The sequence below is a fragment of the Microtus oregoni genome, unplaced genomic scaffold (genome assembly GCF_018167655.1).
Source record: "Microtus oregoni isolate MIOR12 unplaced genomic scaffold, Mior012 000026F_ref0000081, whole genome shotgun sequence".
NCBI classification, from domain to species: Eukaryota; Metazoa; Chordata; class Mammalia; order Rodentia; family Cricetidae; genus Microtus; species Microtus oregoni.
Window position 1 is genome coordinate 9,894,707 of NW_024543085.1, and position 20,435 is coordinate 9,915,141.

The 20,435-nt window shown below is 38.6% G+C and overlaps 1 protein-coding gene across 1 annotated transcript in view; it reads left to right on the plus strand.

Annotated features, from left to right (window-relative positions):
* Tmem106b (transmembrane protein 106B) overlaps positions 1-19,835 on the plus strand; it is a 28,073-nt gene extending 8,238 nt beyond the window's left edge. The window contains exons 5-9 of the mRNA XM_041675790.1: positions 1,780-1,939; positions 15,575-15,715; positions 15,949-15,998; positions 16,878-16,931; positions 18,646-19,835. Of these exons, the coding sequence (XP_041531724.1) occupies positions 1,780-1,939; positions 15,575-15,715; positions 15,949-15,998; positions 16,878-16,931; positions 18,646-18,784 (544 nt within the window). The 3' untranslated portion in view covers positions 18,785-19,835. The remainder of the gene's footprint in view (positions 1-1,779; positions 1,940-15,574; positions 15,716-15,948; positions 15,999-16,877; positions 16,932-18,645) is intronic.
* The last annotated feature ends 600 nt before the right edge of the window (positions 19,836-20,435 follow it).

The window sequence follows — 20,435 nt, forward strand, 5'->3', positions numbered from 1 at the left end:
CAGGATGTGTTTCTACATTGGTCTTGTGTAGCCCAGGGTGACCTTGTCCTCACAGAGATCCACCCGTCTCTATCTCATCTCCCAAATCCTGGAATTAAAAGTGTGTGACCACTGCCTGGCCTCTAGTGACTTAGTTTTACCCTCTGAGCTTCAGGCAAGCTTTATTATTATTACTTATTATTTATTAAAATATAAATAAAATATCAGTATAGACTCCAGCTTGTTCCTTAAAGAAATGCAAATTCAGTCTACACAGAGATATCATTTCTCTCAGATTGGCAAAAACCCTGAATTCTGTCAACATGTTTTGTTGACACTGCTGACTGAAAACAAACATTCTCATGTCTTGCTAGTTGAATAAGCATTTTGTATTTTCTAAGCAAAACTACATAAGGTTTCAGAATTTGGTGCAGAAATTTCACTTTTGCAAACTTTATACTGAGGATAGTTTTCAAATATAGTAAGAGCAGCCAGGCATGATAGCACACACCTGTAACCCAGTAAACAGGAAGGTCAGAAGTTCGAGGCTATATAGAAGTTCAAGGTCTCTCTGGCCTATGTCTCTCTGAGACCCTGTCTCAAATAACACAAAGCAAATAAATGTGTGTGCATGTGTATGTGTGTGTGTACAAGTAATTAAAAATAAAACAACCTAGTGAAATATTGGAAATACAACAAAGTTAGGATGTGTGATCACAATGATTTTTATATTTTTTTTGTGCCTATGAGTATATGTAGGCATGACAAATATGAGTTTGTTTATTGGTTACTTGGGGATCATTATTACTAAGATGGAAAAAATTCCCCAGCAAATGAGTGGGAATTGGCTGGTTTGCTCCACACAGCAGCATAAACTCTGTGGTAGCAGATTAGTGAAATTTTGTTCATTTACTTTATTTCTTCTTAATAAGCCAGTTTTCTTCTTCTTAGGAAGCCAGAGTACCTAGAAAAATCATTAGGGGGTTTTTAACAGCTGTTCTTAGGTGTCTGCAGTTAACTTGATTGAGACATAGGAAGTTTGGGGGCAGGAGAGAGTACACAAAAGGATAGGTCATAGGAAGGTGAAGGGAGGGCGGGACTCAGAATGAACTTGCCTCTTAGAGCACTGCACTTGAAGTGCTCAAGAAATATGAAACCACAGTCTAAGTGTAACCTTGAAAGAAAATACATATTTCAGAGGAGTTATATGGATAGAAAAGACATGTAGGTAATTTATCTTTTTTTCTCTTATACATGCTTAATACTAAGCAAAACAGAATAAATAACATCTTCGCTTCTCAGTAGATTAAACAATGTTTTAGAACTGAGTACCTGAGTACTTAGGGAGGGAGTCTAAAAGGACTGGAGTTAATGAGGGTAGGGAGCCATGTGTTTATGCCACGCAATGAGCTTTGCAGGTTTTGTCATGGCAGGAAGTGAGAGTCTCCGGTTCAAACCCTGCTGCCATGAATTCAGATGGGCACCTGGATTCTATGTTTGTGAAGGGCCCTACACTTCATTCAAACGTAAAGTCTGGATTGAAAATCAGTTCTAAATAATTCATTATAAGTCTGAAATCTCATTTTCCAAAAATGATAGTTTATCTATCTTCTAAGGAGACTATTTTAACTCTTAGTAGTACCAACCTTAGCTAATAATTCTAGAGTGAAAACTTGGTCAAATCAAATGTTTCTTTTTGCTGCTATAATGTGTAGCAGAAAAATTCAAATGAAAACTTGTTACATGTTGCTCTATGTAATTTTGGATGGTACATATGTAAGCCCTCTTTTTTCTTTTCAGAAAACTGTATGTGATGGCATCTGTGTCTGTCTGCCTGCTGCTGTCTGGATTGGCTGTGTTTTTCCTTTTCCCTCGATCTATTGATGTGAAGTATATTGGCGTAAAATCAGCCTATGTCAGTTACGATTTTCAAAAGCGAACCATATATTTAAATATCACGGTAAGTGCACACTTTTACTGAAGGCCTTGACTCCATCCTTTGTGTTGAACAGGGACGCATTTGCTCTGCTCAGAGAATGCTTGCTGCTGACCCATTGCTGCTGTGTTTTCCATGAATTTGCATTGCTTTTTTAATTAATTTATTTACTTTACACACCAACAGCAGCCTTCTCTTCCTCCTCCAGTTAATATTCACTTATGAGTGAGTACATAATGATGTTTGGTTTTCTGGGTCTGGGTTATCTCATTCAGGACAATTTTTTTCTAGTCCCATCCATTTATCTTCAAAGTTCCTGATTTTGTTTTCCAACTTAGTAATAATCAATTATGAAAATGTACCACATTTTACTTCATCCATTCTTTGGCTAATGAGCATCTAAGTTGTTTCTAGGTTCTGGCTATTACAAATAAAACCACTGTGAACATAGCTGAGCAAATGTCTTTGTGGTATGATTGAGCATTCTTTGGGTATATTCCCAAGAGTTGTATCATTGGGTCTTTAGGTAAACTGATTCCCAAATTTTTGAGAAACCTCCATATTGATGTCCAAAGTGGCTTTCCAAATTTGTACTCACACCAGGAATGGAGGAGTGTTCCCCTTGCTCCAAATCCTCTCCAGTATAAGCTGTCATTTGTGGTTTTGAGCTTAGCCATTCTCAGGTTTAAGATGGTATTTCAGAGTCATTTTGATTTTCATTTCCCTGATGGCTAAGGATGATGAACATTTCCTTAAGTGTTTCTCTGCCATTTGAAATTTGTCTATTGAGAATTTTATGCTTAGATCTGTACCCTATTTTTTAATTGGATTATTTGGTTTTTGATGTCTAGTTTCTTGAGTTCTTTGTTGGATGTGGTGTTGATAAAGATCTTTCCCATTCTGTAGGCTGCATTTTGTTCTTTTGGCAGTGTTTTTTGCCTTACAGAAGCTTTTCATTTTCTTGAGGTCTTCTTTATTAATTGTCGTTCTTAGTGCTTATGCTACTGGTGTTCTATTCAGGAAATTGTCTCCTGCGCCAAGGTGTTCAAAGCTGTTCCTCACTTTTTCTTCTGTGAAGTTCAGTGTAACTGGATTTATGTTGACATCATTGTTCCTCTTGGACTTCAGTTTTGTGCAGGACATATTTACATTCTTCTTCATGCCAACAGCATTTGTTAAAGGTGCTTTTTTTCTTCATACAATTTTGACTTTTTTGCCAAAAATCAAGATGTATGAATATCTGTCTGGGTCTTTCATCAGAGTCCATTGATCTACCTGTTTATTTTTATTGCAATACCATGCTGTTTTTATTACTATAACTCTATAGTAGAGTTTGATATCAGGGATTGTAATACCTCTGACAGTTCTTTTATTGTACAGGATAATAATTTTAGCTATCCTGGATTTTTACTTTTCAGTATGAAGTTGAGTATTGTTCTTTCAAGGTCTGGACAGAATTGTGTTGGGATTTTAATGGGGATTTCAATAAAGTTGTAGATTACTTTTGATAAGATGACCATTGTTACTATGTTAAAATATGATCCATGGGAATGGGCTATCTTTCCATCGTCTAATAACTTTCCAGTTTCTTTCTTCAAAGACTTGAAGCTCTTGTCGTATAGGTGTTTCACTTGCCTAGTTAGTTACCTCAAGATATTTTATATTGTTTGTGGCTACTGTGAAGGGTGTTGTTTCTCTGATTTTTTTCTCAGCTCTTTTATCATTTGTAAGTAAGAGGGCTACTAAGTTTTTGTTTGTTTAGTTAATTTGTATCCAGCCACATCACTGAAGATGCTTATCAGCTGTAGGAGTTCCCTGGCAGAATTTTGGGGATTACTTATGTATATACTACCATGTCATCTGCAAAACAGTAGCAACACTTGGACTTCTTCTTTTCCAATTTTTATCCCCCTTGATCTTCTTTCATTGTTTATTGTTCTAGCTAGAACTTCAAGTACTATATTGAATAGATAAGGCGAGAGTGGACAGCCTTGTTTTATTCTAGATTTTAGTGGAATTGCTTTGAGTTTCTCCATTTAATTTGATGTTGGCTGTCGACTTTCTTTAATTATATTTTAGGTGTGTTCCTTGTTTCTCTGATCCCTCCAAGACTTATCATGAAGCGGTGTTGGATTTTATCAAAGCCTTTTTCAGCATCTAATGAAATGATCACATCATGTGTGTGTGTTTTTTTTTCCTTTTAGTTTGTTTGTTTGGTGGATTGGCAGATTTTTGAACCATCCCTGCATCTTTGGGATGAAGCCCATTTGGGCATGGTGGATGATCTGTTTGGTTTGTCAGTATTTTCTTCTTATTATTATTGTATCAATGTTCATGAGGGAAATCAGTGTGTAATTCTCTTTCTTTTTTGAGTATTTGTGTGGTTTGGCATTAGGGTAACTGAAGCATCATAAAAAGAATCTGACAGTGTTCCTTCTACTTCTGTTTTCTGGAATAATTTAAGGAATACTCTTATAAACTCTTATTTGTAACTCTGGTAGAATTCTGTAGTTAAACCTGGTCTTTTCTTTGGGAGAATTTTAATGACTGCTGCTATTTCCTTAGGGGTTATAGGTCTGTTAAAATTGCTTATCTGGTTTTGGTTTAATATTGATATGTGGTATCTGTCAAGAAATTTGTCGATTTCTTTTAGATTTTTCAATTTTGTGGAGTACAGGTTTTTGAAGTATGACCTATTGAGTGTCTGAATTTCCTCAATGTCTATTATTATATTCCCCTTTTAGCTTTTAATTTTGTTAGTTTGGATATTTTCTCTCTGCCTTTTGGCTAGTTTGGATAAGGGTTTGTCTATCTTGTTCATTTTCTCAAAGAACCATCTCTTTAATTTATTCTTTGTATTGTTTTCTGTTTCTATTCTATTGATTTCGGCCTTCAGTTTCATTATTTCTTGCTGTCTACTCCTTTTGGGTATGTTTTCTTCTTGTTCTACAGCTTTGAAGTGTTCCTGTTAAGTTGCTAGCATAAAATTTCTCTAATTTTTTTATGAAGATCCTTAGTGCTAGGAACTTTATTTTTAGCATTGCTTTCATTATGTCCCATTAATTTGGGTATTTGCAATGAATTCTAGAAAGTCTTTAATTTCTTTATTCTTCCTTGACGCAGTGGTAATTCAATATGAGAGTTGTTTAATTTCCACGAGTTTGTAGTGCTTTCTGCAGTTTGTTGGTCTCCAACTTTAATCCATGGTGATCTGATAAAATAAAAGCTGTTAGTCCAAATTTTTTGTATCTGTTAAAACTTACTTTGTGACCAAATATGTGGTCAATTTTGGATAAAGTTCTTTGAGGTGCTGAGAAGGTATATCCTTTGGTGTTTGGGTGAAACATTCTATAGCTATCTGTTAGGTCCATTTGAATTAAGATCCGTTAGTTCTGATACTTCTGTGTTTAATTTCTGTCTGCATAACCCATTCATTGGTGAGATTGGGCTGTTGAAATCTCCCACAATTAATGTATGGGTTTCATTATGTGATTTTAGCTTTAGTAATATTTCTTTTATAAATGTGGGTGCCCTGGCATGTGAGGCATAGATGTTAAGAATTGAAAAGTCATTTTGGTGGGTTTTTCGTGAACTGTCCTATTCTTTTTATTTGTCTTAGTTGGAAAGATGTTAGCTTTGCTGTTCCAGCTTGTTCCTTGGGTCCATTTGATTGGGAAATCTTTTCCTACCCTTTCCTCTGAGCTAATGACTGTCTTTGATGTTGAGTGTGTTTCTTGTATGCCGCAGAAAGATGAATCCTGTTTTCATGTTCATTCTCTTAGCCTGTGTCTTTTTATTGGTGAATTGAGTTCATTGATACTGAGAGATACTAATGACCAAGGGTTCTAGTGATTGATGAATCCCTTGATCTGGTAGTTATTTGGGGTTTCTAGATCGGACCTGGCCTCCAGGAAAATCTGAGTCTTCTTTTGGGGTATCTAGGACCACCAGCCTGACCTCCTGAGGCTGTTCTTTCAGATGGTGTGGACTGTATGTGGGCCTATGGCATCTGTCTCCCAACTAGTGTGGACTGTGTTTGAACCTGTGAGTCTCTTGGAATTCCGTTCTGGCTTATTTGGCCTGGGCCTGTTCTGGCTGGTATGGTTTGTCCCTTAGTGGTGGAAGCCAGCTGGAATTGGGGGTGGGCGCCCAGCAGTTGCAGGGCCAGGGACTGGCTTTGGCCTGGGGAAGGTCACAGTGGACAGAATGAGGGGGGAGGGTCCGTTGGTTCAGATTTGCTGTGAGATGGTTCACTCATCCTTTCTGGCTAGCGTTGAATTTTCTGTTTTGTTCCTACTACCATTTTTGGTTCTGACTGTAATGTTAGGTAATAATCTTATGGCATTTGAGTATGTGGAGAATCATTTAACATTTGAAGTTGTCTTTTGTAGGAAGATCAAATAAACAATTTCTGGGAAAGAAAAAAATATAGTCAGTTTACATTTCAACATTTGACTCCAGGTAATTCTTAACAAGGTTAACAGTTGAAACATTAGATGTCATGAATACAGTATTTTTGCTTTCCATTTTATGAAATAAAATAAATAAACCTTTATTTAGTTCTGCTTAAAGATAAAGTTGAAGCTGGGCAGTGATGGTGCACACCTTTAATCCCAGCACTTGGGAGGCAGAGACAGGCAGATCTCTGTGAGTTCAAGGCCAGCCTGGTCAACAAGAGTTCCAGGACAGGCTCCAAAGCTACAGAGAAACCCTGTCTCATAATACCAAAAAAAAAAGGGGGGGGGTGATTTGATTGTTTCAAGTTAGAATATGTGAAAATGGCCTGTGGGTTTATTATAAATGTGATTTTGAAAAGGATTATACATCCACCAAACTTAGAAAAACCTTACAGATCTTATATCTACATTTACAGATTAGCGTTTTGTTAAGAAGAGCATGGTTTGCTATATAATCACTTGTGCCATCATAGTTGTTTATGACTTCAAGCCCAGTGTATGCTGTGGTCTGTTTGGCAGAGTTCTCATGAGTATGTTATTTGCTTTTAAATACCAGTATATTTAAATGATAGTGTCTTACTGTGCTTTAAATAATTATTCAAGGATTCTCACAGTATTAGATATTTCCTCATAATCAAATTAAGGAATTTGACCTTTAGGTCAGAAATAGAATTTCTGTTAAGTTGAACATTAGTCTTCACTTGAGGACATTGAAGTAAAAGGCTGTCAGACTATAGGTCATAAACTGGAGGTCCTTTCACAGTACCAGAGTTGTATTATTCCTGCCCCTTCAAATGAGGAGTGTGAGTATTAGTGTTGACTGACAACTTGACAGAATCTAGAAACATCTATCTACTAAACAAGCTTCTGGGTAGTGCTGGGAGAGATTGTCTATAATTGATTAAGATGGGAAATACCCTTCTCAGGTGTAGGCAGTTCCATCTTAACGGCTGAATCAGTAGGAGAAGCAAGTTAAGCAGCAATAGTCATTACTCTATGCATATTAACTAAGAATATGAGATGTTATCAGCTCTCAAGCATCTGCCATCATCCCCTCATATGAAGGCGTAAGTCACAAACAATGCCACATCAGTTTGGAATTTTGATTAATAGGGTGGTATTTATTTAAAGGGGAAAAAACTTACAGATCACTGTCCCAGGCAACAGCCCTCTACGCAACCAGGAAGGGAGTCTAGTCGCCGGCAGAGCAGGAAGTGAAGAGAGAGAGGAGAGGGACGTGGCCGCTTTTTTAAAGGGAGAGAGACCACGCCCCAATGGGCTGGTATCTCAGCAGCTATAGGCTGGAGGAGTGGGAGGACCTCCCGCAACACGCATATAGAAGCTGAAACAAGGCCTTCCTTTCTCAAGCTGCTTTCTGTTGGATATTTGGTCATAGCAATTTATAAAATAATGAATACTTCCATTTATAGTAGCTAAGAATGTATGGGGATGCCCTGGACAAAAACAAAACTGTATTCTCTCTTCCATGACTTCTGTGATCCCAACGTAGAGGATTTATCCTCAGCATCAGGCAGGTAGTTCTGCAGAAGAAACCAGCCAAGTAACCTCTAAATTCATACACTCTGACAGTGGCCAACAGCAGGTAACCTTCAGACCCAGGGTTACACATTCAGTCCCAGCTGTCCTACTTTTACTTCACAAGCCAGTTTCAGGCTCAGACACTCAAAATTCTGATAGACTATCAGTTGGTAGTCTCATAACCTATGTTTTAGTTTGGTTACTTTGTCTGAACAATGCATAGAACTTAGGGCAGCAATATACTTGTATTTATTGGTTCATTACAAAAGGATATTTTAAGGGCTACAGGTCCATAGACATATGAAAAGACAGAGTAAACAGCAGAGGTGTGGCTTCTGTCTCTATAGAATTGGGGTGTGTCATGCTCCCAGCACATGTTTTATCTGTCAAGAGATGACCTGAGCCCTTCTTGAGCTTTTATGAAGCATTAGCTGCATCAGCATGATTGGAAGATAGCCAGCTGCAGTTGGACAAAACCATAATCTAATGTAAATGTCATTAGAAATTGTCAGCCAGGAGCAAGGACTGAACACAGTATGTATCATAGTGCCAAAGTACTAGTCACTAGCACTGCACTAATGAAACATTTCAATCTTTATTACTAAACACTGGAAAACTTCTGTAATTCATCATGATCTTGACTCTACTGTGAAGATTTAACTCTCAACAATATATACATTCAATTGCTAACAAAATACACAAGTCAGTCTCCATATTCACCTTTAAATGTATAGTCAAGCAGTCTCAGATATTTTTACATGACAGATACACATGAACTCTGGGAACCTACGTTGGCAAGAGGGTTCAGGTCCCAGTGAGGATGTGTGCAGTTGGTGTGAGGGAGGAGGGGATGGACACTGATCTGAGGGTGACTCAGGATGCCTACCCAACAGCATCTAACTGAAAAAAGACTGCACAGTTTATTGTGCATAGTATTAAATGGGAGAAAAAGGTCAGGTTAAACTGGGGTGTGACCTGAAATCAGAGAATCAGGAAGCTAATCTTGACCTTGATGGTAAGAACCTGTGTGCACTAAACTAGGGCCTTAAGTTCCTCTTGCCAGAGATAAGGAAAATGACTTCTTTAGCAAGCCAGACTTTCCTCTTCCTGAAGCCCTCAGGGAATGGAGACTCTCACCCAAAAGCCTTACCCTGAGAAAAGAACTTCTGGAGAAAAGACACTATACTACAATTTTTTAGTCTTGCTCTTCCCCTCTTATGCTCCCAAAAGGGAAGGTCCTGGTGTCTTACTCCTTCCCCTTTATACTGGACCATTCTGATTTCTCTTTATTTGTTAACTGAATTGTTGCCCTTAGTGGCCTCGGCTCTGGATCTGAATTGTAGGCATTTCATCCTTGGGATCAAGACTAACTTTCCTGTTCTTGGCACAGTTAGATGGGCACAATGGAATTCCTTGTTCCATGGTGGCAGGTTTTTTTTTTTAATTTCTAAAGAATTATTATGCTTAAGGCTACTGTAATGGTTTAAGTAAAGTGCCACAGGTCTCTGAGTGGTGGCAGTGGGGCCATGAGACCACAGCAGGCCATGAAGGCAGCCAGGTCCCAGGCAGGAAGCCACACAGTGGGTGAGAGACTGAGATGGATAGGCACACCATGCAGAGTGAAGTTGGATATTTATTTAGTGGGTTTTGGAAGGGAAGAGGAGAAGGGGTAAGAGCAGAGAGAAAGGCAGAGAGAGAGAGAATGAGAGAGAGAGAAACAGAGGGGGGGAGGGGAGAAGTGGGGAGAGGGGAGCAAGGCAGAAACTGCCTCTTTGAGAGATGGGGGCAGAAAGGGAGGGACTCAGGCTGGAAGCTGAAGATCAGCTTGCCTCAGCAGAAAGGGGAGGGAGTAGGTGTGGCTTGTCTCTTAAAGGGACAGGGCAGACCATTACATTCCCATCTCTTATAATAAAATGGCAGGAAGTTAGGCACAACAAGTTAAAGGAATTGGGGTGCCAGATTCTCAAGACTACTTCGTGATTATTTGTAGGCGTCATCTTGCGGGGGGGGGGGGGGATCCTGAGAAATCTGGGTGCTGATCACATCCTGGGGTAGCTGGTCACTTTGTTCCTGTCTGGTGTTTGTGGTGTGGAAATGTCTGGTGTCTCTTATACCTGCTTAAGGTATTGCAAGAACAGAGGACAAAACTAGGTTTAGGAAAAAAAATTTAGGGCCAGGGAATTGAGAGGGATGTATCTGACCTGTTTAAGGTGAATCCATCAATTCAGCTCCCTGGAGCTCACAAGAATTTTTGGGGTTGTGAAAACAGAAGTTTTAGACAGCAGCCGAATGCCTGTGACAGATGTTTTTATACAATGAAAAGTATTTTTAAGATTATGGAAGGCAGCGTGAGAGAGAAATTTCATAGTGTGTATTTGTCCACACTCCTTTATAACTTGTACGTACACACCTTAATAACTTGTATTTGTATTTTGTTGAAATTTGTTTGGTGAGGTTGTCCTTTTTTTATTTTATTTTTTATTTTTTTTTAATTTATTTATTTATTAAGGATTTCTGCCTCCTCCCCGCCACCGCCTCCCATTTCCCTCCCCCTCCCCGGATCAAGTGCCCCTCCCTCATCAGCTCGAAGAGCAATCAGGGTTCCCTGACCTATGGGAAGTCCAAGGACCACCCACCTCCATCCAGGTCTAGTAAGGTGAGCATCCAAACTGCCTAGACTCCCCCAAAGCCAGTACGTGCAGTAGGATCAAAAACCCATTGCCATTGTTCTTGAGTTCTCAGTAATCCTCATTGTCCGCTATGTTCAGCAAGTCCAGTTTTATCCCATGCTTTTTTCCGACCCAGGCCAGCTGGCCTTGGTGAGTTCCCGATAGAACATCCCCATTGTCTCAGTGTGTGGGTGCACCCCTCGTGGTCCTGAGTTCCTTGCTCATGCTCCCTCTCCTTCTGCTCCTGATTTGGACCTTGAGATTTCTGTCCAGTGCTCCAATGTGGATCTCTGTCTCTGTCTCCTTTCATCGCCTGATGAAGGTTAATATTCAGGAGGATGCCTATATGTTTGTCTTTGGATTCACCTTCTTATTTACTTCTCTAGGATCGCGAATTATAAGCTCAATGTCCTTTATTTATGGCTAGAAACCAAATATAAGTGAGTACATCCCATGTTCCTCTTTTTGGGTTTGGCTTACCTCACTCAGAATAGTGTTTTCTATTTCCATCCATTTGCATGCAAAATTCAAGAAGCCCTTGTTTTTTACTGCTGAGTAGTACTCTAATATGTATATATTCCATACTTTCTTCATCCATTCTTCCATTGAAGGGCATCTAGGTTGTTTTCAGGTTCTGGCTATTACAAACAATGCTACTATGAACATAGTTGAGCATATACTTTTGTTGTATTATAGGGTCTCTCTTGGGTATATTCCCAAGAGTGGTATTGCTGGGTCCAGGGGCATGTTGATCCTGAATTTCCTGAGAAACCGCCACACTGCTTTTCAGAGTGGTTGCACAAGTTTGCATTCCCACCAGCAATGGATGAGTGTGCCCCTTTCTCCACAACCTCTCCAGCAAAGGCTATCATTGGTGTTTTTTATTTTAGCCATTCTGACAGGTGTAAGATGGTATCTTAAAGTTCTCTTGATTTGCATTTCCCTGATCACTAAGGAGGTTGAGCATGACCTTAAGTGTCTTTTGACCATTTGAACTTTTTCTGTTGAGAATTCTCTGTTCAGCTCAGTGTCCCGTTTTATAATTGGGTTGATTAGCCTTTTACGGTCTAGTTTCTTGAGTTCTTTATATATTTTGGAGATCAGACCTTTGTCTGTTGTGGGGTTGGTGAAGATCTTCTCCCAGTCAGTAGGTTGCCTTTTTGTCTTAGTGACAGTGTCCTTTGCTTTACAGAAGCTTCTCAGTCTCAGGAGGTTCCATTTATTCAATGAGGCCCTTAATGTCTGTGCTACTGGGGTTATACGTAGGAAGTGGTCTCCTGTGCCCATGTGTTGTAGAGTACTTCCCACTTACTCTTCTATCAGGTTCAGTGTGTTCGGACTGATATTGAGGTGTTTAATCCACTTGGACTTGAGTTTTGTGTATGGTGATAGATATGGATCTATTTTCATTCTTCTACAGATTGACATCCAGTTTTGCCAGCACAATTTGTTGAAGATGCTCTCTTTTTTCCATTGTATACTTTTAGCTCCTTTATCGAAAATCAGGTGTTCATAGGTTTGTGGGTTAAAGTCAGGGTCTTCTATTCGATTCCATTGGTCGACTTCTCTGTTTTTATGCCAATACCAAGCTGTTTTCAATACTGTAGCTCTGTAATAGAGTTTGAAGTTAGGGATGGTAATGCCTCCAGACAATCCTTTATTGTATAAGATTGTTTTGGCTATCCTGAGTTTTTTGTTTTTCCATATAAAGTTGATTATTGTCTTCTCCAGATCTGTGAAGAATTTTGATGGGATTTTGATGGGGATTGCATTGAATCTATAGATTGCTTTTGGTAGAACTGCCATTTTTACTATGTTGATCCTCCCAATCCAAGAGCAAGGGAGGTCCTTCCATTTTCTGGTGTCCTCTTCAATTTCTTTCTTCAAAGACTTATAGTTCTTGTCAAATAGATCTTTCACTTCCTTGGTCAGAGTTACCCCAAGATATTTTATGCTATTTGTGGCTATCGTGAGAGGTTGTCCTTTTAAATGACAAAACCTCTCAGCTGTCAGACTGTATCAGAGATCTTTGAGAAGAATAAAATTTTATGTGAGTTATTGATTAATAAACAACAGAGAACTTACTTGGTTGGCACCTAGAGCTACTCCTCAGGGTCCTCCATCTTTGCTGAGAGTCATATTTTTCTTTTCCTGTTTAGCATAGTGCCTGCCAGGTTACAGAAGAATCTGTGGACTAGAAATCTTTAGGAAGACAAGCCTATCTTGACATGTGCAGCTAGGCTGTCGATTCCAGTGATTCTGTCCACTGTCTGGTGAACTTCAGTTTAGATGAAAGACAGTTTTTTCCTCTAGTCAGTGCTTGGTAATTGAAATGAATTGCCAATGGACATTGTTTTGTGCCCATTTGTTTTTTCTCTTCCTTGGAGGAAATAGAGTGCTGCTGCTAGGAGCCAACCTGTCTCTTTTTGTTATGAATTTTTTTTTTAATAATTAAATAGTTCAATGCCATCTTCCCCAGATCTCTGAGCAGTTGAGGGATGTTTATCAGGTACAGTTACAGTATAGAATCTGCCTGGAGAGCTGGGTCCAAGCTTGGCATGGTTGGATTAAATATAAAGTATTTTTTTAAGAGACTTAAAAGTCTGTGCAAAACACACATGCTACAGAGTCTGCAAGAGGAATTTAGAGATAAAAACATAAGTAAACCGGGACCAGGAAGGGAATATCTCAGTAAAGATGGCAGAACTTGGTTACCTGACCTGGCTCTCAGTTAAGATGGCGGTGAAGTTCCCTGACAGCCAGAATAGCAGTGGCCACATGTTATATGGAAGAGAGACTTAGAGGCATGATCCTCCCTGTTGCTGAGTCACCATGCCACAAGCTGTGGCGGGGAGCAAAAGGCTGGAATTGAAAACAGCTGCCTCATGGATCCCACCAATCTTCTTGGCAGCAGTAGCTGTGACAGGGACAGTTTGAGGAAAAGCGGAGCCAGTAGAGCTGGCAGGACACCAGCAGAGTAAGGGTTTATTCCATAGCTGAAAACGTAAAAACCCGCAAAAATGTCGATACCGCAAGGCTTATAGGGGGGACGCCTACTCTATAGATGGGGTTTGAAATGGTGCAAACACCACAAGGCTCATAGAAAAGTGTCCTCAATCTACAAGTGGGGTGTTAAAGCCTGACTGGCTCTAGTCCGGCAACTTGGAAGCCAGAGAGGCTAGAGGCCTCTCCCAGTAGTCTTTCACAATGGGGACCACTGATAAGTGGTTGAAAAGAAAAAAAAAAAAAGAAAAAAAGAGAAAGAAAAATCCGAGGGACCCTGGGCCCCCAGTCTAATGCACTGCACAGCATGTGCAATGCTAGGGCGGGAGGACTGACCCCAGGTCGTCTGGTCATGTTTTTAACTATCGCAACGAAGGGCTCAGGCGGATGGAGCATGTGGTTGTGGAAAAACTACCTGGTTCTGGATCCCGATCCTGGGAGAGGAGCAGGAGGGTCTACCGAGTCAGATGGCACCAATGTAATGGTTTAAGTAAAATGCCGCAGGTCCCCGAGTGGCGGAGGCAATGGGCAGCAGGTCCCAAGACCACAGCAGGTCACAAAGGCAGTTGGGTCCCAGGTAGGAAGCCACATGGCAGGTGAAAGACTGTGACAGATAGGCACGCCATGCACAGAAAGTGGGTATTCATTGACTTGGTTATGGAAGAGAAGGGAAAAGCGGGAAAAGGGAAGAAGGGATGGGGGAAGGGGAGAGGGAGGAGAAAGGAGCAAGGCAGAAGCTGCCTCTTTGAGAGAGAGGTGGAAAGGGAGGAACTCAGGCTGGAAGTTGAAGATCAGCTTGCCTAGGTGGACTGGGAGGGAATTGGCATGGCTTATCTCTTAAAGGGACAGGACAGACCATTATAGCTACCATTGTACACATTTTTAAACTTGCAAGAAATTTCTTAAAGAGAAAGGTGTTAATAGTGAGAATCATTAAAAATGAAAGTAGAAAGGTGCTGGAGAAATGTGGTGTGCAGTGTCAAAATGCAGGAACTGCGTCAAGCATCAGTGATTGCTGTAGAATGCTCATGCAGATTTCAGCTGAGAGCACACTGCATTTTTATGCATGAAAGACTTTTTCATTGACTATTTTTCAAAGTAATTTGATACAGTAGTTGTGAATTTAAAACATGCAAACTAAAACTGGCCATGGTAGCATATGTCCGTGGTGCTGCCACTGGAGGTTAGGGCAAAAGAATGAAAGTAGAAGCCAGTTTGCGTGACAAACTTTAATCTAACCTTTTTTCTCTGCATGCTGATTTGGTATAAATCTCTATAAGCATGAGAGTGGAAAATGCCATTTTCATGTAAACAGGCTATAATGCCACTCATTTGGTAGTGTCTTTTGCCTATTATGCACAAAGATCTGACTTAGTTCCTATTGCCACACAAAACAAGACTTGGTGGTTCATGCCTGTAATAGGAGGACTATAGAGCTAGGAGGAGAAATTCAAGGTCATTCTTAGCTGCTACCTAGTGATTTCAAACTCTGCAGGACTTCTTGAAAATTAGTATCCTATTTGAAAACAATTATTTTCATTTCAAGACTGTGGTTTTTGTTTGTTTATTTTTTTAAAGTACTAAGTATGTAGTTGGTAGAGACACACACACACACATATATATATATAATGCATACTTATATATAATGCATAAGCATTTAAATGAAATTTTAAAATTACATATGGTCTAACTTTTGCTAAAACTAAAAAAATATGTTTTAAAATTTACTTTTCCATACTTTTATGTAATAAATATATTTTCTGTGTCTGATTTTCAAAATTTATATTTTGTGTTTCATATACACATGATCTCTGTAAATGTTCTTTGACATTTTTGTTAATTTGACATGTTAATATTTTGTTAATATTATAATATACCTAATAAGTGAGGCATAGTCATAACTAAAATCATTTGATCTATAGTTTTGAATTCACATTTGTGTGCCTATTTAAAGATAATGTATGTTTTCTCTGCCTCCTTTCTTTTTACAGAACACACTAAATATAACAAACAATAACTATTATTCCGTTGAAGTTGAAAACATCACTGCTCAAGTTCAGTTTTCAAAAACAGTTATTGGAAAGGCACGCTTAAACAACATAACTAATATTGGCCCACTTGATATGAAGCAGGTAAGCCTCAGTCACGGACAGTCTGAGAGACTTAAATGGTTCTGCACCCTGTGTGTTGTAAAAGGGAATGAGGGGGGATGCCTTCAAAGACTTGGACATATGTCCCATATAAGTATAAACCAAGTTCATTGAAGAAAAGATTTCTAACTCTTGGAAAGTTTTGATTATGTTTAGTGTTTGAATCCTATCTTCTGTTGACGTTTTCCTTGCTGTTCTGTTGTTTTTGCTTTCAGATTGATTATACGGTACCCACAGTTATTGCTGAGGAAATGAGTTACATGTAGTAAGTGTTGATTTTTAGTTGCTTTACCTTTTGTTTTCTGAATTTTTATAACATTATCAGTTCAAATGACCACCTTTTCAGTGTTTGTTCTCTAAGCGTGCTTTGCTGCTTTGTAGTCCACAGTGTACATAATGTGTCCATATGTACCTGTACCCATGAAAGTCATCTTTACTTCCAAAATTTTGCATATATATTACAAAATATATATTATATGTATATTACTTATTTTTAGTTACAATATATTCATGGTATATTAATATAGGAGTACTGAGATTTTTTATGGACTCGTAGTTCTGATGACTTTTTAATTGTGTGTGTGTGTGTGTGTGTGTGTGTGTGTGTGTGTGTGCTGCATGTGTGAGGATAAACACACCCATGCATGCATTTGTGGAGGCCAGGGTTGAAGTTGAGTCTTTTCCATTATTAGTTTCTACTTTTATCTTAAGTTAGGGTCCGTTACTGAAAACCTAGAGTTCATTTATTTGGTGACGCTGCCTGGCCAGCAAGCACCTAATATTCTGTCCCCAGCCTCTAGTACTGAATTTACAAGTGCATCCTGCCATTCCTGGCTTTCAGCCTGAGTGCTTGGTATCCAAACTCTAGTTCTCATGCTTACCCAGCAAGTGTTTTACCGAAAAGCCATCTCTTCAGCACTTCTTATGTCTTCTTAATAATGAACACATGGGCCCATATTCCCAGCTATTAAGGAGGATGAGAGAGAGAGGGAAGATTATTGAGGCGAACCTACATAACATATGGAGAGTCCATCTCCAAGGGAAAAAATAAAACAAAAATCGATATGCATTGTTTATTAGGTATACCAGAAATTTGGTAAATAATATAATAACATTTCTCTTCCCATTTTTATTTCTTTAACAGTGATTTCTGTACACTGGTCTCCATCAAAGTACACAACATAGTACTCATGATGCAGTAAGTATGGTCATGTTTGCAAAAATAGCTCTTGCTAAGACTTTCAGTTTATTAAGTTTTTTTAGAAGATGCATCCCCATGAAAGCCATCTCAGATGGGCCTTCAGTCTTACAAGAATGCTTTGTAAAATGTAAATGTTTTCTCACTTAGCTAGCTCTAGTTGTTCAGAGACACAGTCAAAAACCTGCAGGCCTTATGAAAAGAAGGCAGGGTTAGAGAGTGTGGGCTAACAGCTGTACCTTTCTGCTTGGTAAGTACACTTACAGCACCAGGGAAGAATAATGTGTTGGTGGGTATTGTTGGAGCCCAGAGGACTCTGCAGTAAATGTACAGCTGACATTCAGAAAGGCAAACCCATGAGTGTACTCAACTTATAGGACGCCCATCTTGCAGAGCTGCAGGAACACTTGTCTGTTGTAAAAGTTGCTGTCATATCTGTGGAAACCATGTGAAGCTATGATTCTTCCCTTCAAAATGGGATTCATTTCCAGAACAACTCAGCAGTGTAACCTCTGCCTAGGCAACAGAATGACCGTACCTCATTCCCCCACACCATGAGGCCTTAGAGCAATAACGGTCACTCTTTAGTCAAATTTACATAGAGCCAATCCCACAAAACTACCTGCTAATAGACCACATAGAAATTTCTATAAAAGACAGGTGCTGAGCATGCCCCACCTTTGCTAACAACCAAATCTGGGCGTCCCCAAAGCTGGTTATCACCAAAGAGTTTGGATGAGGAGAATGGGTAAATCCAGGAATCAGGGATGTTTAGTAACTTTATCTAATGGTTTGGAAAGTCAGGTACTTCCCCTTGGATGCTGGCTCTTTCCTGGGTCATGTCACCTGTTCCAGAGTACTGCTTTGTCAGGTTCTACCTGCCCTTTTTTGTGATTTTGATATGCATCTTATCATTGTCCTTGCCTGTGGAATTTTCCAACTATGTCTTGTAAAAATTAGAAACCTTGTGGAGATCATCCCTTCTTTATCTCGCTACTTCTACTTCTTCCCCTTATTCTCCTTTATTTTCCTTTTTCTTATGCTTCTTCTTTTCCGCACCCTTTCTCTTCACTTTTGCCCCTCACATGAAAAGTAAAGAAGATGCAGAGGTAATGTGCTTGAGTAAATTTTTTTACCCTCAGATCCTTACTTGCCATAGACATCCAATTCTGAGCCCTGCGGGGGTACCGAGGCTGGTACTCAAGTTCTCCCATAAAGGGTTACTTAGGTACATAAAATATTATTGGTTGTATTTGATATTTTGGTCATTAGTTAACATTTAATTTTCATTTTTCCTATCATGAGGGAACCATGTGATTCTTTTTAAACATATAATAAACTACTTTTAGTCAAAATAACTACTTATATTTTTAAATATATATTTTACAAATATGTTTAACATATTTATAAAGAAATACATATTATTATCTATTTTTATATATTATCTATGCAGATAATTGGACAGGGTTGCTCAGTTACCATTTTTGGATATGGCGAAGAACTGTTTCCTAAGAATCCCATGTCTATAATATTGTCATCATTAATACCAAATCCAAATTATCAGTAACTGATCATTATAATTCATGATAAGTAGTTTTAGGATTTTAACTTATGAGATATAAATTGATATTAGCTTGATTTTTAACCTCAAATGATCTTCTTGGAATATTTTTACATACAACTTGAGTATTCTTTCCATTCTTTTCCTTTTTAGAGTAACTGTAACTACGACGTACTTTGGACACTCTGAGCAAATATCTCAGGAGAGGTACCAGTATGTGGACTGTGGAAGGAACACAACTTACCAGTTGGCCCAGTCTGAGTATCTAAATGTCCTTCAGCCACAACAGTAAAGCCTGAAGAGCAAGGACACACCCGAGGTTTGCTCAGAACTGTCTGTGAGGACGCACTGCCTAGAAGGAACTCTCGAAATGAGCACGTCTAAAGTGTACCCTAGGACACTGAGGGCTCAGATGACAGAATCTGCTCCTTACGCGGTAACTGGACTCTTGTTCTGTGTTGATGATTTGTTCATACCAGGAGCCCTTATTCGATTGTAAGTTAACTGATTGGCTTTCTTCTTATATTCGTTCCCAAGGTGAAAAATGAGACTTCCTCTAAATACAATAAATAATTATATAAAAATCATAGACTTAATCTATAGCTCTATTGATAATATAGCTCACTCATGAACATAATTTGAAAAATAACTTCTGAAGATTTTTATATGAAATTACTGAAAGTCATGGAGGACTTTTAAAAACTAACCTGTTTTATAAATTCCCATTCTTACATGATGGTAGTCTTTTGACTATATGATAACTTAACTATTAGCTAAATGTTTTTAGCCTTCAATTTGTTGAAATTCTACTCATTTGCATGCTTTTGTCTTATTTTTAGCTAATGGTTGCATAATATTTACCAACCATAACAGTATGCAAAATTCTGTTCTACACTTTGTAAGAACCTCTTAGTATGTGCTTCGTGAATTTTGTGTGATCATCAAACATATTCCTTTTGTGTACAATATTGTAAATAAACTGCATGGCTTTTATACAGTTTTGATAAATGTCAAATGAAGTGGTACTGATTGAGAAGTAAAGCAAGTTGTTCATAAAAAATAAAACAGGGCAATGAAATTCAGAAATCTATAAAGTAGCAGTAGATTCTGACTACTTGTTAGATCTGGCATAAAATAGATATATAACAAAACAGTTTGATGCTTTACTTTTATGTTGCTTTTCATATTAAAAATTACATAAATATTTTTCACAATGATTAGGTATCATCAATTTTATGAATGCTTTATGGAGGGAAATTATTTTTTACTAAAAACTTTTCAAGAAATCCTTTCATTGAACATTGATGGCGGTATCAAAATAAAACCTGTAGTTTGCTTTTAAATTTTTAGTCTTTGTAATCATACTGATTTGATGCTTTTAGCAGTTAATGTAGTCTTTCTTTTTTAAATTTCATCTAGCACTGTTTTCAAATATGATGAATGTGTTCACCTTGTGACATATTTTGAGTATCATTTTCCACAAGGTTCTTTATCTTATTCACTCAGAAAACTCTAAGACCCTAACACTAATCATAGGAGCTAAGTATTATACCAGATTGTTGGAGGAGGGCCGCTTGGTCATTTCAGCCACTTGGCTGAATATTCACACAGAAACCATATTATTTAAATCACTACTTGGCCCATTAGCTCTAGCCTCTTATTGGCTATCTTTACATCTTAATTTAACCCATTTTTATTAATCTGTGTATCACCACGAGACTGTAGCTTACTGGGAAAAGTTTCAGCATCTGTGTCCAGTGGGGCTCCATGGCTTCTCTCTGACTCCACCTCCTTTCTCCCAGCATTTAGTTTACTTTTCCCTGCCTAGCTCTGTTCTGTCCTGCTATAGGTCCAAAGCAGTCCTTTATTAACCAGTGGCATTCACAACACACAGAGGAAAATACCACATCACCAGATTAATTTCTCTTTGTTTTCTCATTGAA